Source organism: Nyctibius grandis, chromosome 6, assembly GCF_013368605.1.
Source record: "Nyctibius grandis isolate bNycGra1 chromosome 6, bNycGra1.pri, whole genome shotgun sequence".
Classification (NCBI taxonomy): domain Eukaryota; kingdom Metazoa; phylum Chordata; class Aves; order Nyctibiiformes; family Nyctibiidae; genus Nyctibius; species Nyctibius grandis.
This window is the reverse complement of record NC_090663.1, coordinates 6,343,478-6,362,608: the sequence shown is the minus strand read 5'-3', so window position 1 is coordinate 6,362,608 and position 19,131 is coordinate 6,343,478. Positions and strand designations below refer to the sequence as shown.

General features: G+C 41.9%; 1 protein-coding gene across 8 annotated transcripts; it reads right to left on the bottom strand.

The window, feature by feature from the left end:
• Positions 1–139: 139 nt before the first annotated feature.
• Positions 140–15,697, bottom strand: KRCC1 (lysine rich coiled-coil 1). Of its 8 annotated transcripts, none has more exons than XM_068403672.1 (7): positions 15,411–15,697; positions 7,683–7,789; positions 5,917–6,024; positions 5,653–5,827; positions 4,668–4,946; positions 2,977–3,073; positions 140–1,502 (listed from the first exon to the last, which is right to left on the bottom strand). In XM_068403672.1, the coding sequence occupies exons 1-7, from the start codon at positions 15,475–15,477 to the stop codon at positions 698–700; spliced, it is 1,638 nt and encodes a 545-aa protein (XP_068259773.1). In that variant the 5' UTR covers positions 15,478–15,697; the 3' UTR covers positions 140–697. The 8 variants fall into 8 exon arrangements, with proteins under 8 accessions (XP_068259773.1, XP_068259774.1, XP_068259775.1 ...); XM_068403673.1 differs by having other exon boundaries at positions 4,668–4,943; XM_068403674.1 differs by having other exon boundaries at positions 4,668–4,916.
• Between the last annotated feature and the right edge of the window lie 3,434 nt (positions 15,698–19,131).

The window sequence follows — 19,131 nt, the reverse complement described above, 5'->3', positions numbered from 1 at the left end:
CCTTCTGTACATTACTTTGAGTGAATGAAGCAGAAAGTAGCCTCATGCTAGCAATTAATTTTGTGTATTGCACCTTTTCTGTGTCCTAAATTAAACTAAAAATCAGGATTATAATGAGAAAAATCTACTAGACAATGTATATCTGACAACCAGTTGAATGTTTAATAGACTCATTTTCCACTCAGAACTGGATGACAAAAAAACCAAACCAAACCCCCAAACAACCCAACAGCAAATAAGATCTGGAACTAAAAGCTTTTCACATTCTCCTTTTAAATCTGTCAGAGAAATGGTTACAGACATGGCTGGGAACACTGAAGTGCCCTTATTTATCTTACGAGTTTATGTACTTTCCTAGAAGAATAATAGAAACCTCAATAGTAGGCACCATTAATATTAGAAAGAAGCTATACATTTTGGTCAAATTCCAACAGTATTCTGTAAACTACTGACCCTTATTTGTGATATATTCCAGAAGAGATTACAGACTTTCAAACTTGCATCACTGCCATGGCTGCTGTATGTGTAAGATGATGCCTACCTACTGCCCCAAAATTTCAGACAGGCTTTTTCTTGTTTCCAGATTGGAACAAAAACTTTGCTTAAAAAGCAAAAAGAAAGACGTCATAGTATAATACAAAACAGTTAAGTGAGTCTACAAACAGAATCAACTTCTTAAAGCTAAGCAAAATCTTTATCAACATCCCAAGAAAGATTCATCACGAAGTAGCTCCTCTTCTCTTTTGACAACTATCTGTGGCTTCTTTTTATCCTTTCTGCGCTTTTTGCTCTCTTTCTCAGCAAGGTTTTCTTTATTTTTTTTGTCTTTATAAGGTCTTGATTTCTTCTCATTTACCAAGTCCATCTCAAATTTAATTCTCTTTTGCTTCTCATTTTCTTTTCCAAAATCTGCACCTTCACTATTTTTCTTTCTTTTCTGCTTTTTTCCTTCTTTCTCATACTTCATCTCTTCACTGATGTATTTTTCCTCCTCAAAATGTTTTATCTGAAATTTCTGTTCTTTTCTGTAGTAGCTGGTAGAAGTTTCAGCAAGCATAAGTTTGTAGCAGTCTTTAGATTCTGCAACCAACAGGCTGAAGCTCTTATCTCTGATGGTGGCCACCTCAGATGCTTGCTCTTCTTGCTCTTCTTTAGAGTATCCTATGTTATAGTGACAATTAGGTGTCTTTTCTAGTGCATGCTCACAAGCTGACGGCCAGCTTAGCAGTCTGTTTTCCCCAGTATTTGTAGGTGACTGGGTTTCTGAGAAAAGGCTAGAACACTGGCCTTGTTCACGCTTAAAGTTTGAAGATAGAACCTCACCAAGGCCACTTCCTCCTTCAATGTTTTTATCTTGAAACTCTTGCACTTCTAGTTTTCCTAAACACCTTCTTGAGTCTAGACTTCCAGCTTTCTGAACTATAACGCAATCCGTTACTTCATCCTGAACAGAGTCATATGTTTTCTTTGATTTCTTCATGAGATTGACCAGCTTTGTTTCTCTGTGTAAATTGGACAGAAAGTCTTAGTTATCAATACTGACAAATATTCTTAGCATCTGTTGAGTTAAAAAAAACAAAGTCATATTTCCAGAGTTAGAAGAACATATTCCAAGTGTGTTGTTCTGTGTAACTACATGGACCCCCTTACACATGATCATATCTGTAAAGCTTAAATTACAAGGAACAGATTATACTCTCTGTGAAAGTCTGGAATAACTTCATGAAGACCAAATGAGTTTCTTGTGACCTATGATGCTGCAAGAATAAGATGCTTTTAAAATGACTGCATACATTTTAAAAACTGCTTTTTAAAAACAAAATTTAAGGTTCTCTTTTATTAACTAATCTCCAATTAGCTGCAGATAAGAAGCAATTACATTATATACTGTCAAGTAATTAAGTTACTAGTTTCTTTATGAGATTCGTTCTATTGAACAATTGCAGCACAGTAATTTCAGGCAAACTGTGACTCCACAGCAGAAACAAAACAGAACAGAAACAACCAAACAAGATAAATGTGTTCCCAAGGCAAAACTACCTATCAGTTTGTATACTACTCTCCCTTTCCTCAGGCTGGAAGATAAAGTGGTTAGATGACAAAGATATCCCCTGTGGGAAGGGCAGCTCCAAAGGCCCCTCCCTTAAATGTATCTTGTTCTGCCTTAATTCACCAGCTTTATACATTCATTTTGTTAAACTATAGATAGGCCTGTGGCAGTTCCTTACAATCCTGTTTTTGGAGACTAATTCTGTTGACTAAACAAACATTTAAAATCATGTAAGTTCTACATTAGTCTCTTGTGGTTATGTTATTATTGTGCCTTCACTTAAAATGTCTTATCAAAATGCTTAACATGTAAGCAATTTTAATACTTATTTGCACAGCAATCTCTAAAGAGTATATCTTAAGTCACCACAATACCCATCCTGCAATTAACAGAGTCTACAAGCCCTCTTCTGGGTAAAAGGGAAAGTACAAGAGCTATCATCTATCCCATAAATGACCTTATGCCAAATGTAAGATGCATGTTGATGAATCCTGAAAGCAACACACTTGATGGAGACTTGGCGCTTTTTGGGATTAAGGTCTTCTTTGCCCTGTCAGTAGGCATCTTTAGGTTCAGACCATTTCCTTCTAGACTGAGCACTAAAGATGCTGTACCAAAATAGGTGCTGCTATCCCCAGATAGCAAAATAAGTGGGAAAACTGCACAGGTTTCAGGACATTTCCCCTGTGGGTGGTCATTGAAGATGCAACTGTAGGAACTCTTAAGACTAAATTTCAGTCACAAGTATGATGTTTAAATGGACAGTGCCCCTTTAAGCCAGAAAACCAAACAACAAAAAAAAGCCCTCAAACCAAAAGAAAAAACCCATGAAGTAGTCAGTCACTTAACAGCAGACAACAAGGGTAATGAAAAAGTTTGAAAGTACAAACTACAGAGGAATAGTAACAAAAGACTTATGGACTTACTTAATCCGGTGCTTATTTCCTTGCACGTGGGACTGGTACGTTTCTATAGATGTAACTGGGATGTTACATACAGTGCACACGTAATAACCAACCCCAACTGTGAAAAAAAAGGAACCTGTAGGTTAGAGAGACTGCAAATGACAGGCAAAACACAAAGCACATCACCATCCCATCCCATGCAAGAGTCCTAACATAATGTTCCCATAAACAATGCTTATAGACAGATATAAAGTCCCTGCTGCAATTTTACACTAGAAGAATATTTACGAAGGGAGCCAGTGAGGTGTACAGTTGCAGTGTAACCATGGTTTAAACATTAACAAAGAGTATTTCTGATGACTGAAGTGATTCAAGATAATTCCAGTAAACTGTCATCAAGTGCTGATGAGAATGAACTGTACTGAAAAATTAAATACTATTGTAAATATCTGACCCAAAGCAAGCACCAACAGATACCAATCCAGTCAGTCCAGATTTAATTAACATAAGATCAGTTTAAACATTACCTGCTCAAATGTTGATGCAGCATTGGTTCAACCCTGCGAAGACGCTGAGGGAATTGTCAATACAGTACATTATGAATATGGTACACAGACCCTCAGGCAAATATAAGGTAAGGTTAGATGAGGAAAACCCTTGTGTTTTCTAGGTTGTCATTTTCTCCTCTCCTACAAACTGTCATCCATAGACCAAAGTATTCTGAAACCAATGAGTAACCTTTTTCCCCACGCAAACCCAAGAGCTTCACCCATTAGCAAAATGCAGCATTAATTCCCATGGGCTATTGCTTCACATCAAAACATATTATTTTGTTTAAATTATAGCATGATTTAATGAGAGCTGTTTTACACTAACAATGACTTGTGACTATCAGGTAGGATTTTGAATTCCTTACTGAAGGAAGGATTGATAGTTCTGTTGTACAGGACCAGATGATGCCCCCTCAAAATTAATGGAAGCTGCACAGCAACAGGGCCTTGGCTTTAGACACAGTGCTTGAGCTGGGGACAGTGCTGATGGGAGGCCAGAGAACAATGACTGTTTAGGAAACTAATTTCCTTATGTGGGAAGATTGAAATAATTACAACGGCCAGTTTCATGAATAACGGATTAAGGGAAGACATGACACCAGTTTGCAATTATTTAAAGAATGCGACAAAAAGGAAACAAATGATTCAATTCTTGTGTCTGCTTCTTGTTCTGTGCACAGTGAAGAAATACACTGTGGTCAGAGAGCGCCGAGTTCAATGTCAGTAGAAGGTTTTAAGATCAAGAAGGTAAAGACTAAGAAGTCCTGGGAGATGCTCCTTATGGAGGTTGTGGAGTTTCCAGCACAGATGATTTTTAAGAACAGTGTGGATGAACATCTTAAGAATGAGACAGATACAACTGATCCTGGCCTTGGATTTAGGGGGCTGGGCTATTTTCTATGATCCTTTGAATCTGACTGCAGAACTCAGTGAGGACTGGATTTGGGTCTCCAAGTCAGTAAGAAATATTTTCCAACCTACAGCTGTCAGAGACAGAACTTTAGCAGTTCATAGACAAAACAGAAAGGAAGAAATGAACTTGTTCTGTAACACAGGAGACTATAATTTCCTTGTACACATCAGAGCAGTTCCGTGAACAAATCAGAACTGAGCACTCAAGCTACACTTGGAGATTGTAACGCTTGCTCACGTTCTGCTTACCTTTTGTGCTGGGTTCTGCAGGGAAGGCTTTGTCTCCCAGCTCCTCCAATATCTTTTTCCGTGCTTCATTTCTTCTGTGTTTCTTACCAACATAATGCTGCTGGGCTGCGAGTGGATTATTGAAGGGAGCACAGCAGAGCTTGCAGTATTTGTCTGGATCATTTAAATTCAACCCTGTGTTGGAGGATGACAAAGACTCCTTAGCTTCTGAAGGCAGCAAAGGCTTCTCAGCTGATGGCTTCTGTAAAGCTGGAGACGTGGAAGTAGAGGATAAATCTGCTGACAGCACAGCAAAGGAAAGGTTAAAACAATTCCACAGAGCAAAACAGGTGACCGCAGAACTAGAGCTGGAAAGAACAGCCTGCTGGGTGCTGAACTACTTGCAAAAGACTATAAAATATCTTAGTCCTTGCAAGAATATGAAAGTACAGACTGATAAGGAAGACAACGCTGGAATATTCAGAAACCCCACCATTAGATACATAAAAGTCAGCTGTGTTTGACAGCTGGTCACTCTAAGGTCCCTATACAGTCCAAGAAGAGAGATTTACACTGCACAGGGTGATTCAGAGCACATACACTATGCTCCACCTTTAAACACAGTTCAGCAACTTGTACAGGACTAACACCACTGAAGTGTTGCCTGTGGACTAATTGTGGTTTAATTTCTTATCACATTAATTTATCAGAGCAACATCTTGTTGGGACTGCACTGAATTCTCAGGACAACAATAAACACCTTTCATTAATAAAAAATCAGAAATCATTTCAGTCAATGAAAGATGGGGAGTTTGAAAGCAAGGTTCCACGGCTTCAGGGTTGCACAGGGTAGTATCTTTGTTTATTCTGTTAAGGAGTTACCACAAGACAGCTCCACAACTTTGGCTGAATAGAAAAGACACAGCAAGTGTAGGAAGATACTTCTCTATTTTTGTTTCAAAGAGTGATAGGAAAACACATGCAAAGCAAACTATTTAGTTCTTACCAGGAACAAGCTGCAAGCTCTGTGCTGGCCTGTGGGCTTCGTCTCCTGATAATTGCTTCAGGTTTTTAGCATGGGTCTTTCCCAAATAGTGAGACAAAGCAATAACTGGGGAAGTACAAATCACGTTGCAGAGACTGCAGTATTTGTTTTTGTCCACTACTCCACTCCCATCCATCTGAAACCAGGCAAGGGCAAGCTCAGTTACAAGCATTCACTGAAGTGTACAAGGAAACATTTTATTTAGCGATGAAGAGGAATATTCACCTGAAAACTGACAAAATCCGTTTTCTTTTGTTTGCCCTGCTCCTGCCTCTCATGTTTCTCAGCATGCATTTGGATGTAAACACGAAGTTTGTGAGCATGCTTTTTGCCCTGGGAAGAGACTAGAATTATTCCTGTTTCAGAAACAAGGATCCAAGTGGTGGTATATCCAGTGACTGGGACTTCATTCATCAAAAACGGCTTTCAACACTTGCCTAATTGTATTTGGATAAAGCAGAGCCACAAGCAGGCAAATGCCAGTTCATGTAACAATACTACACTTTAATCAATAATATAGTATTTAGCATTACTCAAAACATTTTGCTTCAAGCAGCCCTTGGAGCCATCTACTCTCAACATTTTGGGGAACCAAAAATCCTGACATGTCCCCTTACAAACAGGGACTCTAAAATAGGTAAGGAAAGGAATGCAGCCAAGCCACGGAGCAAGTCTGCTGTGTTCCTTTACCACTAAGCCTGCGGGCTTGACATCAAGGCTGTCCCAGGTTGTGGCACAGAAGAATAACAGGCAGTAGGACCTAACTTACCTTCCTAAATAAAAAGTCTAGTCTCCTCGTACAGTCAATAGAGAGAAACAGGTTTCCCTGAAAGCTGAGTTAAAGTATCTCCAGCTTGGAGTCAGTCTATGGAGATTTCTATACCTTTCTACTGAAGACACAATAGTCCAGGTATATAAAATAGGGTGTTAACGTATAATTCCCTCAGCTGCAATTACTTTTTAATTCTTAGATGCTCTCTGAACCCATAACCTTCAAACTCTTGCACTTGTAATGTACTTACCCACATGCCACACTATACAGTGGTAATCTACAAAGCAAAACAAGTAACTTGTCTTCTCTGATCTGATGCTTTTCAGATGCCTTTTAAGGAGCAGTGCAGGATATTACAACAATATCATCAAAGAGGAAGAGGATCTATCATACCTGGCTAGACAATATAAGCACAACTGAGAAGAGTCAGTTATTTACATCAATTCACTTTGTAATGGTGATGTCAGGTAACTCTACAATTGCATCTATTATCCTCAACTGGATTTTGATCCAAGAAACAGAAAATCAAACTGAGGGTCTGAACTCTGTGAAGTTCTGACAGTACAACTGCTGCTTAAGTTAAATGAAAGTAAGGAAATACACCACCTTGTAAGACCTGAGTCTTCATAATGTGAATAGCAAGAAAGACTCCTGACAACAACTGACATTTTAAACTTCTAACTCTTGCAAGAAGAAAGAAAAAGACAGAAATGTCAGTACCTGCAAACCTGCACACCTTCATGATCACGTTTCAAAATAAAGCACGCTTTCCCATGCCTACAGCAATATCCCAAGGCACACAATTGTTCCTAGAAATGCCTTCAGGACGATTCATACAACCTGCCTCAACAGGCACTGGGGCACAGAGCAGCACGTGTGTATTGCTGGGTGAAGTGTCAGAAGGCATGACCACAATCCTCTACAGCTAGCACTGCCCTGTGCCATACTTATGTTCTGGCTGATGTGGTGCAGATCTGCTTCAATCCTGTGTACAGCATGGCCTGAACCTGCTCAGTTCCTGCTAAAATCATGCTGCAATATGCAGGTGATTGCCCTTCACTATCACCAAACGCACAACTTCTGCAACATTCAAGTTTGGTTAATGTCTAAGCCTAGCATAAGCCTTGAGAAACACACTATAAAAAGTCTTTTATGACACTGTGTAGAAACAAACCAAAGCCCCAGTGCTTGCTAGGAGAAATTCTCCCTTCCAGCCTACCTTATAGTGTGACGTCCTTTGACACTCAAACTCTAGCACTGCCCTGCAAACCTTACAGAAAGTGTCGGTGAAAAGGTCTTTCCTTGTTGCCTCATCTAAGATGTCATCTAAACAGGAACAGCAAAAGACAAAAATCAGCCAGTAGTTAGGACAAGATACATTTGCGTGTCTTTGCTTGCACAAAACATCAACCACTTGAATAGTCATGTGCAACACAAGATGAAGGAACTAACGTTCATCCACTGAATCACACCGTGCCTCGCTGTGGCTTCAAAGCAATACCGTAAAGCCACTAAACGTTCCTACCTATGGAAGTATTGCTCTCATGGACATATAAAGTATTACTGTAAGAATACCTAGACTTTAAAAACAAAGACGACAGAGACTCTTCATTGGGTTTTCAGTCCATTTTAAAATAGGGCACAATGTCAGAAATACTTGACTAATGGCCTAAAAAGAAGGATTTTAACTGGACTAGATCACACAGTTCGTTAAATAATAGAATACTCCTTAAAGAAGAGATTTAAAGAAAGTCTGGGAGTAGCTCAGTACATGAGAAAACCTTCCGAGACCTCCTGGCCTAGGAAGGTTGTACCTGTGTCCCATATACCAATTTAACTGATTTAGTTATATGGGAAAAAACTGCTCCAATGTCTTGTTTTGATTTTCTTTGCCCTGTTCCCAGTTAACTCCTGCCCTGTATACACTTTAATTCATACTAAAATTGGCCCAGACTTGAAGCTATTCCTGAAAAATTGGGAACATGTGGAGCAGTTGGCTTTGCACACAGCCTGGAGAGATCTCGGGCAAGGAAGGCATTGCTGCTCCCTATGTTCTCAAGGCTCAGTGCCAAAGGCGTCTAGAAACCCATAAAGGCAATCAGCCTTTACCATTATTTCTAAAGATGGCTCTCTTGGCCCCTTGCCAAAGGCAAGCAAAGTCCAAGGGAACACAAAAAAACAGAATGAAATACTGTGTAGTGTGTCCTGTAGCTCTAAATAATGGTGCTAAGCTGTGGGATGATCAGTTCACAAATGACTAAGGAAGGACTAAAGCCTACCCAGCCCCCAGTGTGTGCCCTGGACAACGCATGGCTGCCATCTTTGCACAAGTAAAAAGCCCCTTAAAAAACAGAGCATAAATTCCAGTACAAGCTGTATGACACATACTTTAACTGACCCAGTACAAGCCCAGGAAAGATGCTTGCTCGTGGCCCCAGCGGAAGCCTGAAACTAGGAATGCCAAACTGCTTTGACAAGCCAACATTGACCCGTGCAACCAGCTGAGAATCCACCAGCAGCTCTACGGGCACTGACACAGCCTGAGGAGTGGCAGATGCAGAGATCTTTCTCAGACTGTGTGCATGGCTAACCCCACTTCACCTTCCCAAAGCAGCACTCCTCAATTGTTTAACACACAGATCTTGATAAAGCTGGCTCTGATGAGGCCTTTGGCTGAGATTGCAACGACGACTGGGTATCAAAATGCCGCTGTCTGGCATGGTTTACCATCAGTCCCCAACATAAGAATTAATTTTCTAATAAAACCTTTATTTTCACGAGGTACAATGGCCAGGTGACTAGTCCTTTAGAGCTTTTGTATTCTGTAGCATAAGTCATCCATAAACGTTCAGTATTCTACAGTTATTGATTCATGCAGCTTAGCCCCTTCAAGGAGAGGAGTGAAAGATGGACGCAATAACTTGAGTCAGCCCACACAAGAAAATCCAATGACTTAGTTCTGGGCATTAGATGAAAATCCATCTTGAACCTGAAATGCATGAATTGCCAATGTTTGTAGCAGAAAAAGCCACTTACTTACAGAGGAAAATTACACCGGTTTGCTCAAGTGTTCTGAATTGTAAAAACAGCTACCCAGAGAGAGACAAATGGAACAATATTCTCTATTTAAAAAACCACAAAAGGCAAACTGCAATGCAACTAGGCACAAGTCTATGAAATGCTACCACCACGGGCAGTATTCGCTCTATTTCAATTTGGATAACTTCTCACTGGAAAACATGTCTTGGTTTCAAAGACAGACTTCTTTATATTCGTTAAGGACAGTATTCTATGTGTTACTTTCCTTGACTTAGCAGTGAGCTGCACAGCCCTCCTGGCAGACAACAACGAACCAAGTGAAAAATTAAAACCATTATAATGTGAAATTAAAAATGGGGTTTTGTTCACCTTTTCTTGGCTGACCACTGCAATTAAAAGATTGGATTATAGGGAGCAGAAGTCTGTTGTCCAAGTAACTTCTATTGTGCCTCTAGGAGCCATCCTGAACCCTGTTGTATCCTTGTCCTCAATGGCATTTTGCTGTAACTGATGAATTGCACTAAAATACATTCTAGGGACAGTTTTAAATATTGCTGCTCATTGTTACAAGAGCCATTTTCATTCTTCAGTATTGTAAAAGGTTGACAGGACTTTTCTTTCTTTGTAAATTTATCACATCTCAGTTCTCTTTTATCTGCATAGCATTGTGTTTTCTATTTCTCATTAAGTCTTCCCATTTTTTACCTCTTAACACTGTTGGCCCTCTGTTTTGGCTCAATCTTTTCTCAAGATAAGGATAGGCTACTACAGCTGAGTCAGCAGTGATGAATGCAGAGCTACAATAATCTCAGTGAGGTCTTAGGAGACCACCTCAGTCTAACACTTGTAATGTTGTTAAGCCCAAGAATTGGTTTCCCCCAAGAGAGAAATATCTACAAAAATAGACACAGAGTTCACACCATTTGCCTTGATTTTGGAACCTTAAAGATTTGCTCGATGCAGTTTTTCTCCATGGTCACAAGATGACTATTAACACATATCACATAAACCAGGCAGGATTCGCGAACAATAACTTGGCTGGGCAACGCAGACCAGCACCGTGAGCGTGGTAACGTGACCTGCTTTAATGCAGCTCTTGGCATTCACCTGCTGTTATATTAGCAACAGCACGGGAGTTCAGCCCCAGCTTTGTCAGTATGATATAGCCAAGCACAGCATAACCTCGCCTGCTTTCCTGAAGCCAAACAAGGCCAAAACATCCTGATCCACAAAAAGGATACAGCAGCTGCCTCCGAAGCCGGTCAGAAATACAGCACTTCCCAAAACGCTGGGTAGCCACTTTTAAAAACCCTGATCTGATAATTTCAGTCTCAGACCACATGAAAACTCACACATATAAGCATAGCATTTTTCTTTTCTGTATAATTAGCGGATTTTTAGGCAAATATATATGCCTTGGATAATGTATTTCTATGTGGTCTTCTGGTGAACTGCACAGAGACAAATTCAGGAATAAATTGATGTGCCTCTCACTTAAATCCCAAAATAAAAATAACACAGGTGAATTTTGGAAATCTGGAACTAAACAAGTTACCTAATAATAATAAATCAGACTCTAACTGTCTGAACTGAAAGATAATGATTTGCTTACTGTTTCTCGATTCTCAGTTATGATCTTAGAAGCACACAGCATTTTTAAAATCTTTTTTTAATCTTCAGTGGCATAGCAATTCAATAAAGTCATTAAAACACTGATGTGAGAAGGCTTAGGGACTTGTTAACGTTATTGTACTTGCATATTTACTACTTGAGAGAAGTTTGAGGATGTCTTTTCAACTTTAAATCTTTGCTATCTGTTTTCTTACTCTTGCTAGGTTAATTGAAGAGGAATCTTTGTGGCACACCATGTATGAAAGGCAGGGAAAAAAAGTCTTCCCTCAGGGCAGTATAAACTTGGTAGGAAAAATACTAACATTAATTAAAATATCAAAAAACAGGTAATTTAAAAAAGGCTGTTCAGCCCAGGATTTTCTACCACTTGATTAAAAAGGAAATGCTCCCAGCTTTAGTCTATTATTAATTTTTCTTTCCTAATTCTTGAGGGTAGAGAAGACAGAAAGCAGAGTAATGTAGTAAAGAAAAAGTCTAGGCTAGACAATCCCTTCAGGCAAAGGCATAAAATTTCAAGTTCAAGGTACTAAACCCGCAAAACGACATAGCCAAATTCTGCCCTCAAACGCCAACAGCAAACACAGCATTTTAATGAGAAAAAGATGGATATACATGAATCAAGTTCAACTACTGCAAGTCCTCAAGAGCAAATATTGACCCAGATATTTTCTCATTTTACAAGCCCTTTCATCACACAGCTGTCTCCAAGGCACATCTGGACCAGCACAAGCAATGGGGTTAGTGCATCTCACCAGGCTCCCACCTGTCAGCCTCACAGTAAGTGAGCGTGCGTGCTGAAGCCTGTCCCAGCTGCAAACTAAAACAGGTTAATTTACATCACGTGCACGACTTTAATTTGTTTTACTCTGCAAGCAAGAAAGGCAGGAGCCTGCACGCAGGCTGTAACTTTACATGATGTGCAAATGCTATTGCTTGTAATCTGGCAATCATATCCCTACTCTAACAGGATGAAAAGCTTGAATGCTTAGAGCATCAGCTGTCCGAAACTGCAGGCAAATAGCACCAACAGAAATCCAGTCACTGTTGGTTGTGGTACAGCAGGCAAGCACAGCCACTCACTGTACAGCGGGAGTGAGAAAGCAATTTTAGAGACAAACACAGATATCCATAGATATCCAACTTAGAAAGGGCAGGCAAAGATAACAAACTTTAAAACACTTATCAAATACACTGAACTGCTATATTACAGTGCTGTATCCCTATACGAGGAAGGGAGGCTGAACCAGACAGATTTCAATTTCTCCAAGGAAACAATACTGTAGTAGCACTAAATTTTCATTTTCTCAGTGAGTTTAGTCACTGAATATCCTTTTGAATGATTTTTCTTTCGTTTTCAAAGCTCAGGTGATAGTAAAAAAATTAAATGCCAAACTAGACTCTGTTGTTTGGAAACAAATGCTGTTAATGCCAGCACTGCACGTTTCCATAAACTAGTTTCACCACTCAAACGATCAGACTTTTCCCCACAGGGTACTATAACAAGTTAACTTACAAGCATTTATACGCATCTTTGAATACTACCTGTTGTCACAGATTTGACTAAGACACATGGCTAAGCTTGTACATGTGCACGAGGCCTTTGAAGGATGCAACTACACCACCAAACAGGTGTTAAACCCAGCATTGCCCAAACCTTCGCAAATGCACAAACTAAACCAAAACGGTTCTAAAAGCCTTGATGGCCAGGTGGGTCTGTGATCTGCCCTGACACACAACAGAAGCAGCTTGCAATTGATGAGAAACACAATGCTCCCCCTTTTACCCAGGGTCAGCAAGTAACAAGACACTTCGCCTGCTCTCTTAGCGCTCTGAACTCAGCCAGGACACAGAAAATATTTTAAAGCACTAAGACTGAAGTAGAATATATCAATCATTACTAATAAAATTAAGGTGTCCACTTCTCGCAACACAGTTCCTTGATTCTCTTCATTTTTCTCCCTGTTGGTCCAAGTCCTCTTGTTTCTACTACTCTGTCTCTGCTGAACATCACACTGACCTCTGCTCCCTGCACCCCATCACGCCCACGAGGGCTGGACCAGCCCATCACAGCTGAAAGCAGACTAAAACCAGCTTTTCTGCTTTTACCAGTAAAAAAGTTGCGATTTTTTTCTTAAAGCGTCAAATCGTTTTTACTGCAATAAATTGCTCAGGATTTCCAAAACCGAGGCTTTGATTTTTTTAAATTTCTGTGAGCATAGTTTGAGCCAGCTGAAACTGGCTTTACTTCCTGAAACCCAGAAAGCTGATTGAGTCTATGCTGGGTGGTTGGCTCCTTCTTGAGAAGGATCTAATGCATTAGATTTCTTAAACATTGCAGAATAAGCTGTTAGTTTCTTTGCCAGGCATTTCTATTTCCTTAGGATAACAGACCCTTTTCCCTTTCCACTCTGTTGTGGTTTAACCCTCCTTGGGTCTTAAGAACACATAAGAAATACACCTCCCAGTTCTCACTTTGTAAACGCTCTGAGGCAGGTTAAGACAAGTTACTTGCCCTTCCGTCCGGCTCTCCGACATATAAATGCTCCCGTACGATTCTATGATCGTAGTTTGTGCAATGCTATTTCTCAGCCTACTCTCAGTGCTATTTAAGAACGGCTTGTGGAATGCTGTGTGAGAAACATAATCAGTGAATTGGTACCAGACTCTTTTTTTTCCCCCCTCCAGTAAGCAAAGATGTGTAGAATAGAAAAGGAGGGAGAGGGGAAAATTAATCATTTATAACATGAGGGCGCTACATACTGAGCCTTGAAAAAGGATGCATGGTTCTAACTACAGATTAACTATACTCTCACAGGTACCAAGGGTTATCTTGTTGCCACTGAGTCAAAAGAAACCCCTTAGGCTAAAACAAACAACAAAAAAACCCAAGGGGTGTGCATGTGTGTGAAGAAATTAGCAAGAACTGTTGCCACAGAAAGTTTCCAAAGCCAAAAGTTATTGCTAGTTTTGTCTTTAGGAAAAGGATACCCTCTCTCTTCAACAGGCTATCAAACCAGAAATGACCCAGAATATCCAGTTCCATAGCTCTGTTTGGCACAGGTATGAACTGATGAGCATAACCAGCAATCCTTGCTGTGTCTGGGACATGACAAAACCTGTACTGGCTGTGCACTAAAAATAAGGGTACCAGCTACCTCTAAACACTGAGAATTTAAGAAACAACCTCGAGACCTTTAAAATCCCTTGAAATTCCCAGGAGGTCAAAGTGCTTTTAAAGTTAAAGGCTTTGTTGCTAATGCACCAAAACACATTTTGGAGTTCAGAAACATGACGATTCAGTTCAAGAAATACATGTGAAAAATGGCATTTGAACCTAAACATAGCAAGACCACATTCCTAACTTTCTCCAACTACTTTCCTTTGAAGAGCAGACATACTTGTGTTGCTTTTTTCCTCCAGAAAGCTGACTGCTTAAAATAGCTGTCAGCTTTTTAAACAGAATGATTAATTCCACTGGAGTTACTTCTGTTCAAGAGTACTGCTAAATTTAACTGACAATGGGGAAATCTGTTATTAATGAATGTTTCACATATTTATCAAAAGCCCATGTTTATGCATTGCTAAGTGTGTAGCTTTTTTTTTTAAAACTTGTTTTTCATTATACAACTGAACAGTCAATTCTTATAAACCATTGACCAAAGCCTTTCAACATGCAAATATTTTATACCCATTTTGAATGGCTTAGTATTCCTGGAAGCTTAACACTTTCTTTTTTTGGGTGCTATTTGCTAGATTTCAGCAGGATGATGTCTCTCAGGAGAGATTACCTAGGAAGGACAGGACATGGAAAACTCCCATCACTTCACAGCCATAACCTTAAGATTCAATTCCAGGGCTCTGTATCCCAGGTCTGATGTATAAAACTAACCTGTTTGTCACCTTACTGTCCCAGAAGCATGAGATTAGCTTACAAAGTTAGAGCAAGACCTCTTTGCACTGAGGAATTAAAGACTAGCTTTTACAAGCTGCGTATCAAACAGCTTGGACCAATTTCAAACACCCTCCCTGCTCCTTCCACATGCAAAACACAGCCAAGTCTCTCACAGCATTTGGCTCCTCATTAATTTCTGCCCTTGGTATCAAAATCCTGTTACTTTTCCATACTGGCATCACGAGAAAGTACTTTATTTCACTGAGGGAACTGCACTGCCCTGCCCTGCCCTGCCTCCGCCACCTTCTGACAGGCCCCCGTCACCACCTTCTCCCTCACGGCCCCAGGGCTCCTTGTGGCTCCGCGGGGCCGGCCCCCACTCACCTTCGCGGCGGCCGGCGGCGAGCGGAGACCGCAGGGAAACCTCCCCACCGCGCTCCGCCGCCGCCATGGCCCCGGCGCTGTCCGCAGGGAGCAGCCGCCGCTGCCCTTCAAGCCCCTTAAGGGCGCCGGGCCGCCTTGGCGGGGCCTTCAAGGCCGGGCCGCCCTGGCCGCCTTCGGCCTCTTTCCGCGGGGCGGCTTCACCCCTCCACCCTCACCGCCTCCTCGGGTCCACTTTAACCGCCCCGGGGGCTCCACGGTAGCCCCCGCCACCCCAGCCGTTCCCGCCGGTCGCCAGCCCGCCTTCAGGGGCAGCCCGGCCCCACCCCGCCCGGCCCGCCCGCGGCCTGCCCTCAGGGCCCCCCACCCTCCGAGCTGGCTGGAGGCTGCTAGTAACTGCCTAGTAACTACTAATTGCCTCACAACTGCCCGATGACTACTAGTAACTACCATTATTAGCCTAGTATCTGCCTCACAACTACTAGTAACTGCCTCATAACTACTAGTACCTGTCTAATAACTGCCGAGTGACTACTAGTAAGAGCCTAGTAACTGCCTAATTGCTCAATAACTACTAGTAAGAGTCTAGTAATATTGTAATAACTGCCTGGTAACTACTAGTAGCTACTAGTAACAGCTCAGTGTCTGCCTAACTACTAGTAACTGCCTAATATCTGCCTAGCAACTTCTAGTAACTGCCTAATCCCTGCCTAGCAACTATTAGTAACTGCACGCCTCTCCTCTCACCTTGAGTGGCTCCTCTCTGCCCTCGGCACCCAAAACACCCCCAAACTCCCCCAAATCGCTGCCGGCCCTCCCCTGGATCCCCACACCTATCCATCCCTCTTCAGGGCCGAGTGCCCCCCAGCCCCTGTCACACTCACCCCCAGGCAGTCTAATTTCCCCTGAATTTTCCCCGCTGTCACCCCAAAAAGGGGTTTCATTGGGACACAGGGCCCACCATCGCCCTGCAGGGCTGTGATTACATTTAATATTTAAAGATGAATTATAATGACGGGATGATTCTGAGGAGTATCTGCCTAGGACAGGGTTTTTTTCCCCCTCTTTTTTGTCTTTTTTCTCTCTAATGCATGACTTCTCTGAGTACTGCTCACCACAAAGCTGCAGCGATTAAATTTGATAACATTGTGCTTTGGATAATTATTTAGAAGGCAGCAGAGGGTGCTGTTTGTTCTCCTGTTAAGAGGACAGGGCCACTCACCTCTCCAGCCCAACATCCACACAGACCCAAAGCCCAGAATAACCCGCTGTGGAACAGTCAGCCTTGCTCAGCGCTACAAAATTGGTGTTCCTCTCCGGCTGGCTTTGAAAGTCAATGTGTTTCCAAGGGATTGAAAGTAGGCACACTTCTCCGAATAGATATTTAAGCGGGAATCACAGAATCATAGAATGGTTTGGGTTGGAAGGGACCTTAAAGTTTATCTAGTTCCAACCCCCCTGCCACAGGGGGGACAGAACTCACAATCCCTGTATTCCAGCCTCTCTTGGCTCTTTCCAACTTTCCTGGTGTTTTCTCTTCGGATTGACAGTTTTACCATCGGATTTTTGCACACAGCTGTGGCCCAGCCAGGTGGCTGATCTCCTCCCCTATGACCCGGCTGAGCACACACCACTGTGACATTCACGGGGCTGCAAGGGGAGAAGTGAGACTTTTTTTATGCTCTGTCTCAGCCAAAATGTGGGTTTTTTTGTGAACTGAAGGGCTGAGGGGTGCATTGTACTGGGTACACCATGGATGTCATATTGTGCAGAGACCTGCTCTGTTGCAACTCTGTCCTAGAAGCACTTTGATCTGTTGGTTTTAGTTGGCTACTTTGAAAAGATATAATTATAGTCTTTGTTATAATTTACTCTTCATTATTCTATTCTATTCTACTCCACTCCATTCCATTCCATTCCATTCCATTCCATTCCATTCCATTCCATATTCTTTGTTATCTGACAATCAGAAAGAGTGTTTAGTGTGATTAATGACTGAGTTTAATATAGCCACACTCTAAATTGTTTTTTTTTTTTGCGGGGGGCGGGGGGGGATCAACACGTAATTTTGAGGTGCTAAAATACTGCTAGCAAATATATGTATCTAAAAGGCACTTACACCCAGGGGAATTAACTATGGGTTACAGGTGAGACCAGAGTATCCTGACATCACATATCACACAAGCAGAGCATTGCAATTAAAATTGTAATTGCCTGTAGTGGCTAATGGACTGTAGTGACTTTTCTATGCTGTGCAGCGTGAACGCTGGGAGGTTTGCGCTGACGCTCTGCAATGGCTCTGAGCCTCCTCAGGATGAGTGGAGGAGTCTGGTTGTTTGGGGAACATTGCTCATAATCACATAAACTCCCGGATCACCCTGAATTTATAGAGTTGTGGATTGATATTGTTTGTGCTTGGCACACGCGAGCAAACTATAACACAGGATATTTGTGCTGAAGCGTGACACCATACTTCATTCGCAGGCAAGGAAAATTGCCAGAAGCTTTTAGCAGAAGATGCTGAGCAGCTCTGTGACTGTCTTGAAGAGCACGACTTCCCACTGCCTTGGCAAAGTAAAGCACTTCTCTTAGACTCTAGGGATGCACAGGAATTACCCTCTTTATTTCTTTGCACCTCACTTCCCCTGTTAAATCAGACAGGTTTTTCTGTGCAGCAGAGGGAAGAGGTTTGCAAACATTTGTATCTGTGTGATCCTTAGAGATCCAGGAGGAAACAGCATCAGGTTTCCTAGGGGTGGGAGGGTGAGATTAGCAGGAACCAGCGCCGTGAATTGCTATTAAATTATAAAAAAAATGCTGAACGACAATCTGAGCTGGGTTCAATTTCCATAATGAGGTTCATTCTTATACATGGAGGCCTTCCCTTGTGTCACCCTGAACTTGTGCTGGCTGCTGGGAGCAGAGAGCAAAGCCGGGGCCTGGCTTCTCATGGGTTTGGTCTCACTGATACACCCTCCTTTTCCACTAAGGTGGTTCAAATTCCTCCACCAGCTCAGCAGTGGAGGTGGGGAGAGTCCTTGAAATGCACTGCTGTGTCAAAGAGTTTTAGTGCACCCGGAATTGTGCCAGTATCTAAGATGTCCTGCTTGCTTCTGCAACCTGCACAAAAGGATATTTGTGCTGAAGCGTGACACCATACTTCATTCGCAGGCAAGGAAAATTGCCAGAAGCTTTTAGCAGAAGATGCTGAGCAGCTCTGTGGCTGTCTTGAAGAGCACGACTTCCCACTGCCTTGGCAAAGTAAAGCACTTCTCTTAGACTCTAGGGATGCACAGGAATTACCCTCTTTATTTCTTTGCACCTCACTTCCCCTGTTAAATCAGACAGGTTTTTCTGTGCAGCAGAGGGAAGAGGTTTGCAAACCTGCACCAAACCACTGCTGTCCTTCCAGCTCCTTCCACGCTGCTCCGTGCACCCGCTGCCTCTGGCGTTTGGGAAGTGACTCTCCTTTTCCAGGCTCAGGGTGTGTGTTTCGCTGTTATCCCTGGCTCTAAACAGGCCATCCATCTCCTAGAGGGTAAAAATAAAGCAGCATTGTTTAATTTCTGGAAAAAGCCAGATGACAGTGGAAAGGGTCAGAAATACGCATACCAATGCTCCCTGCCCCACTGTCTCAGCTGTTGCTTCCTGAGAGACAGAAGCATGTGGTTGCTAAAAATACCCTGCAAAGAGAATACATTCTCACTCCAATGGAAGAGTATAA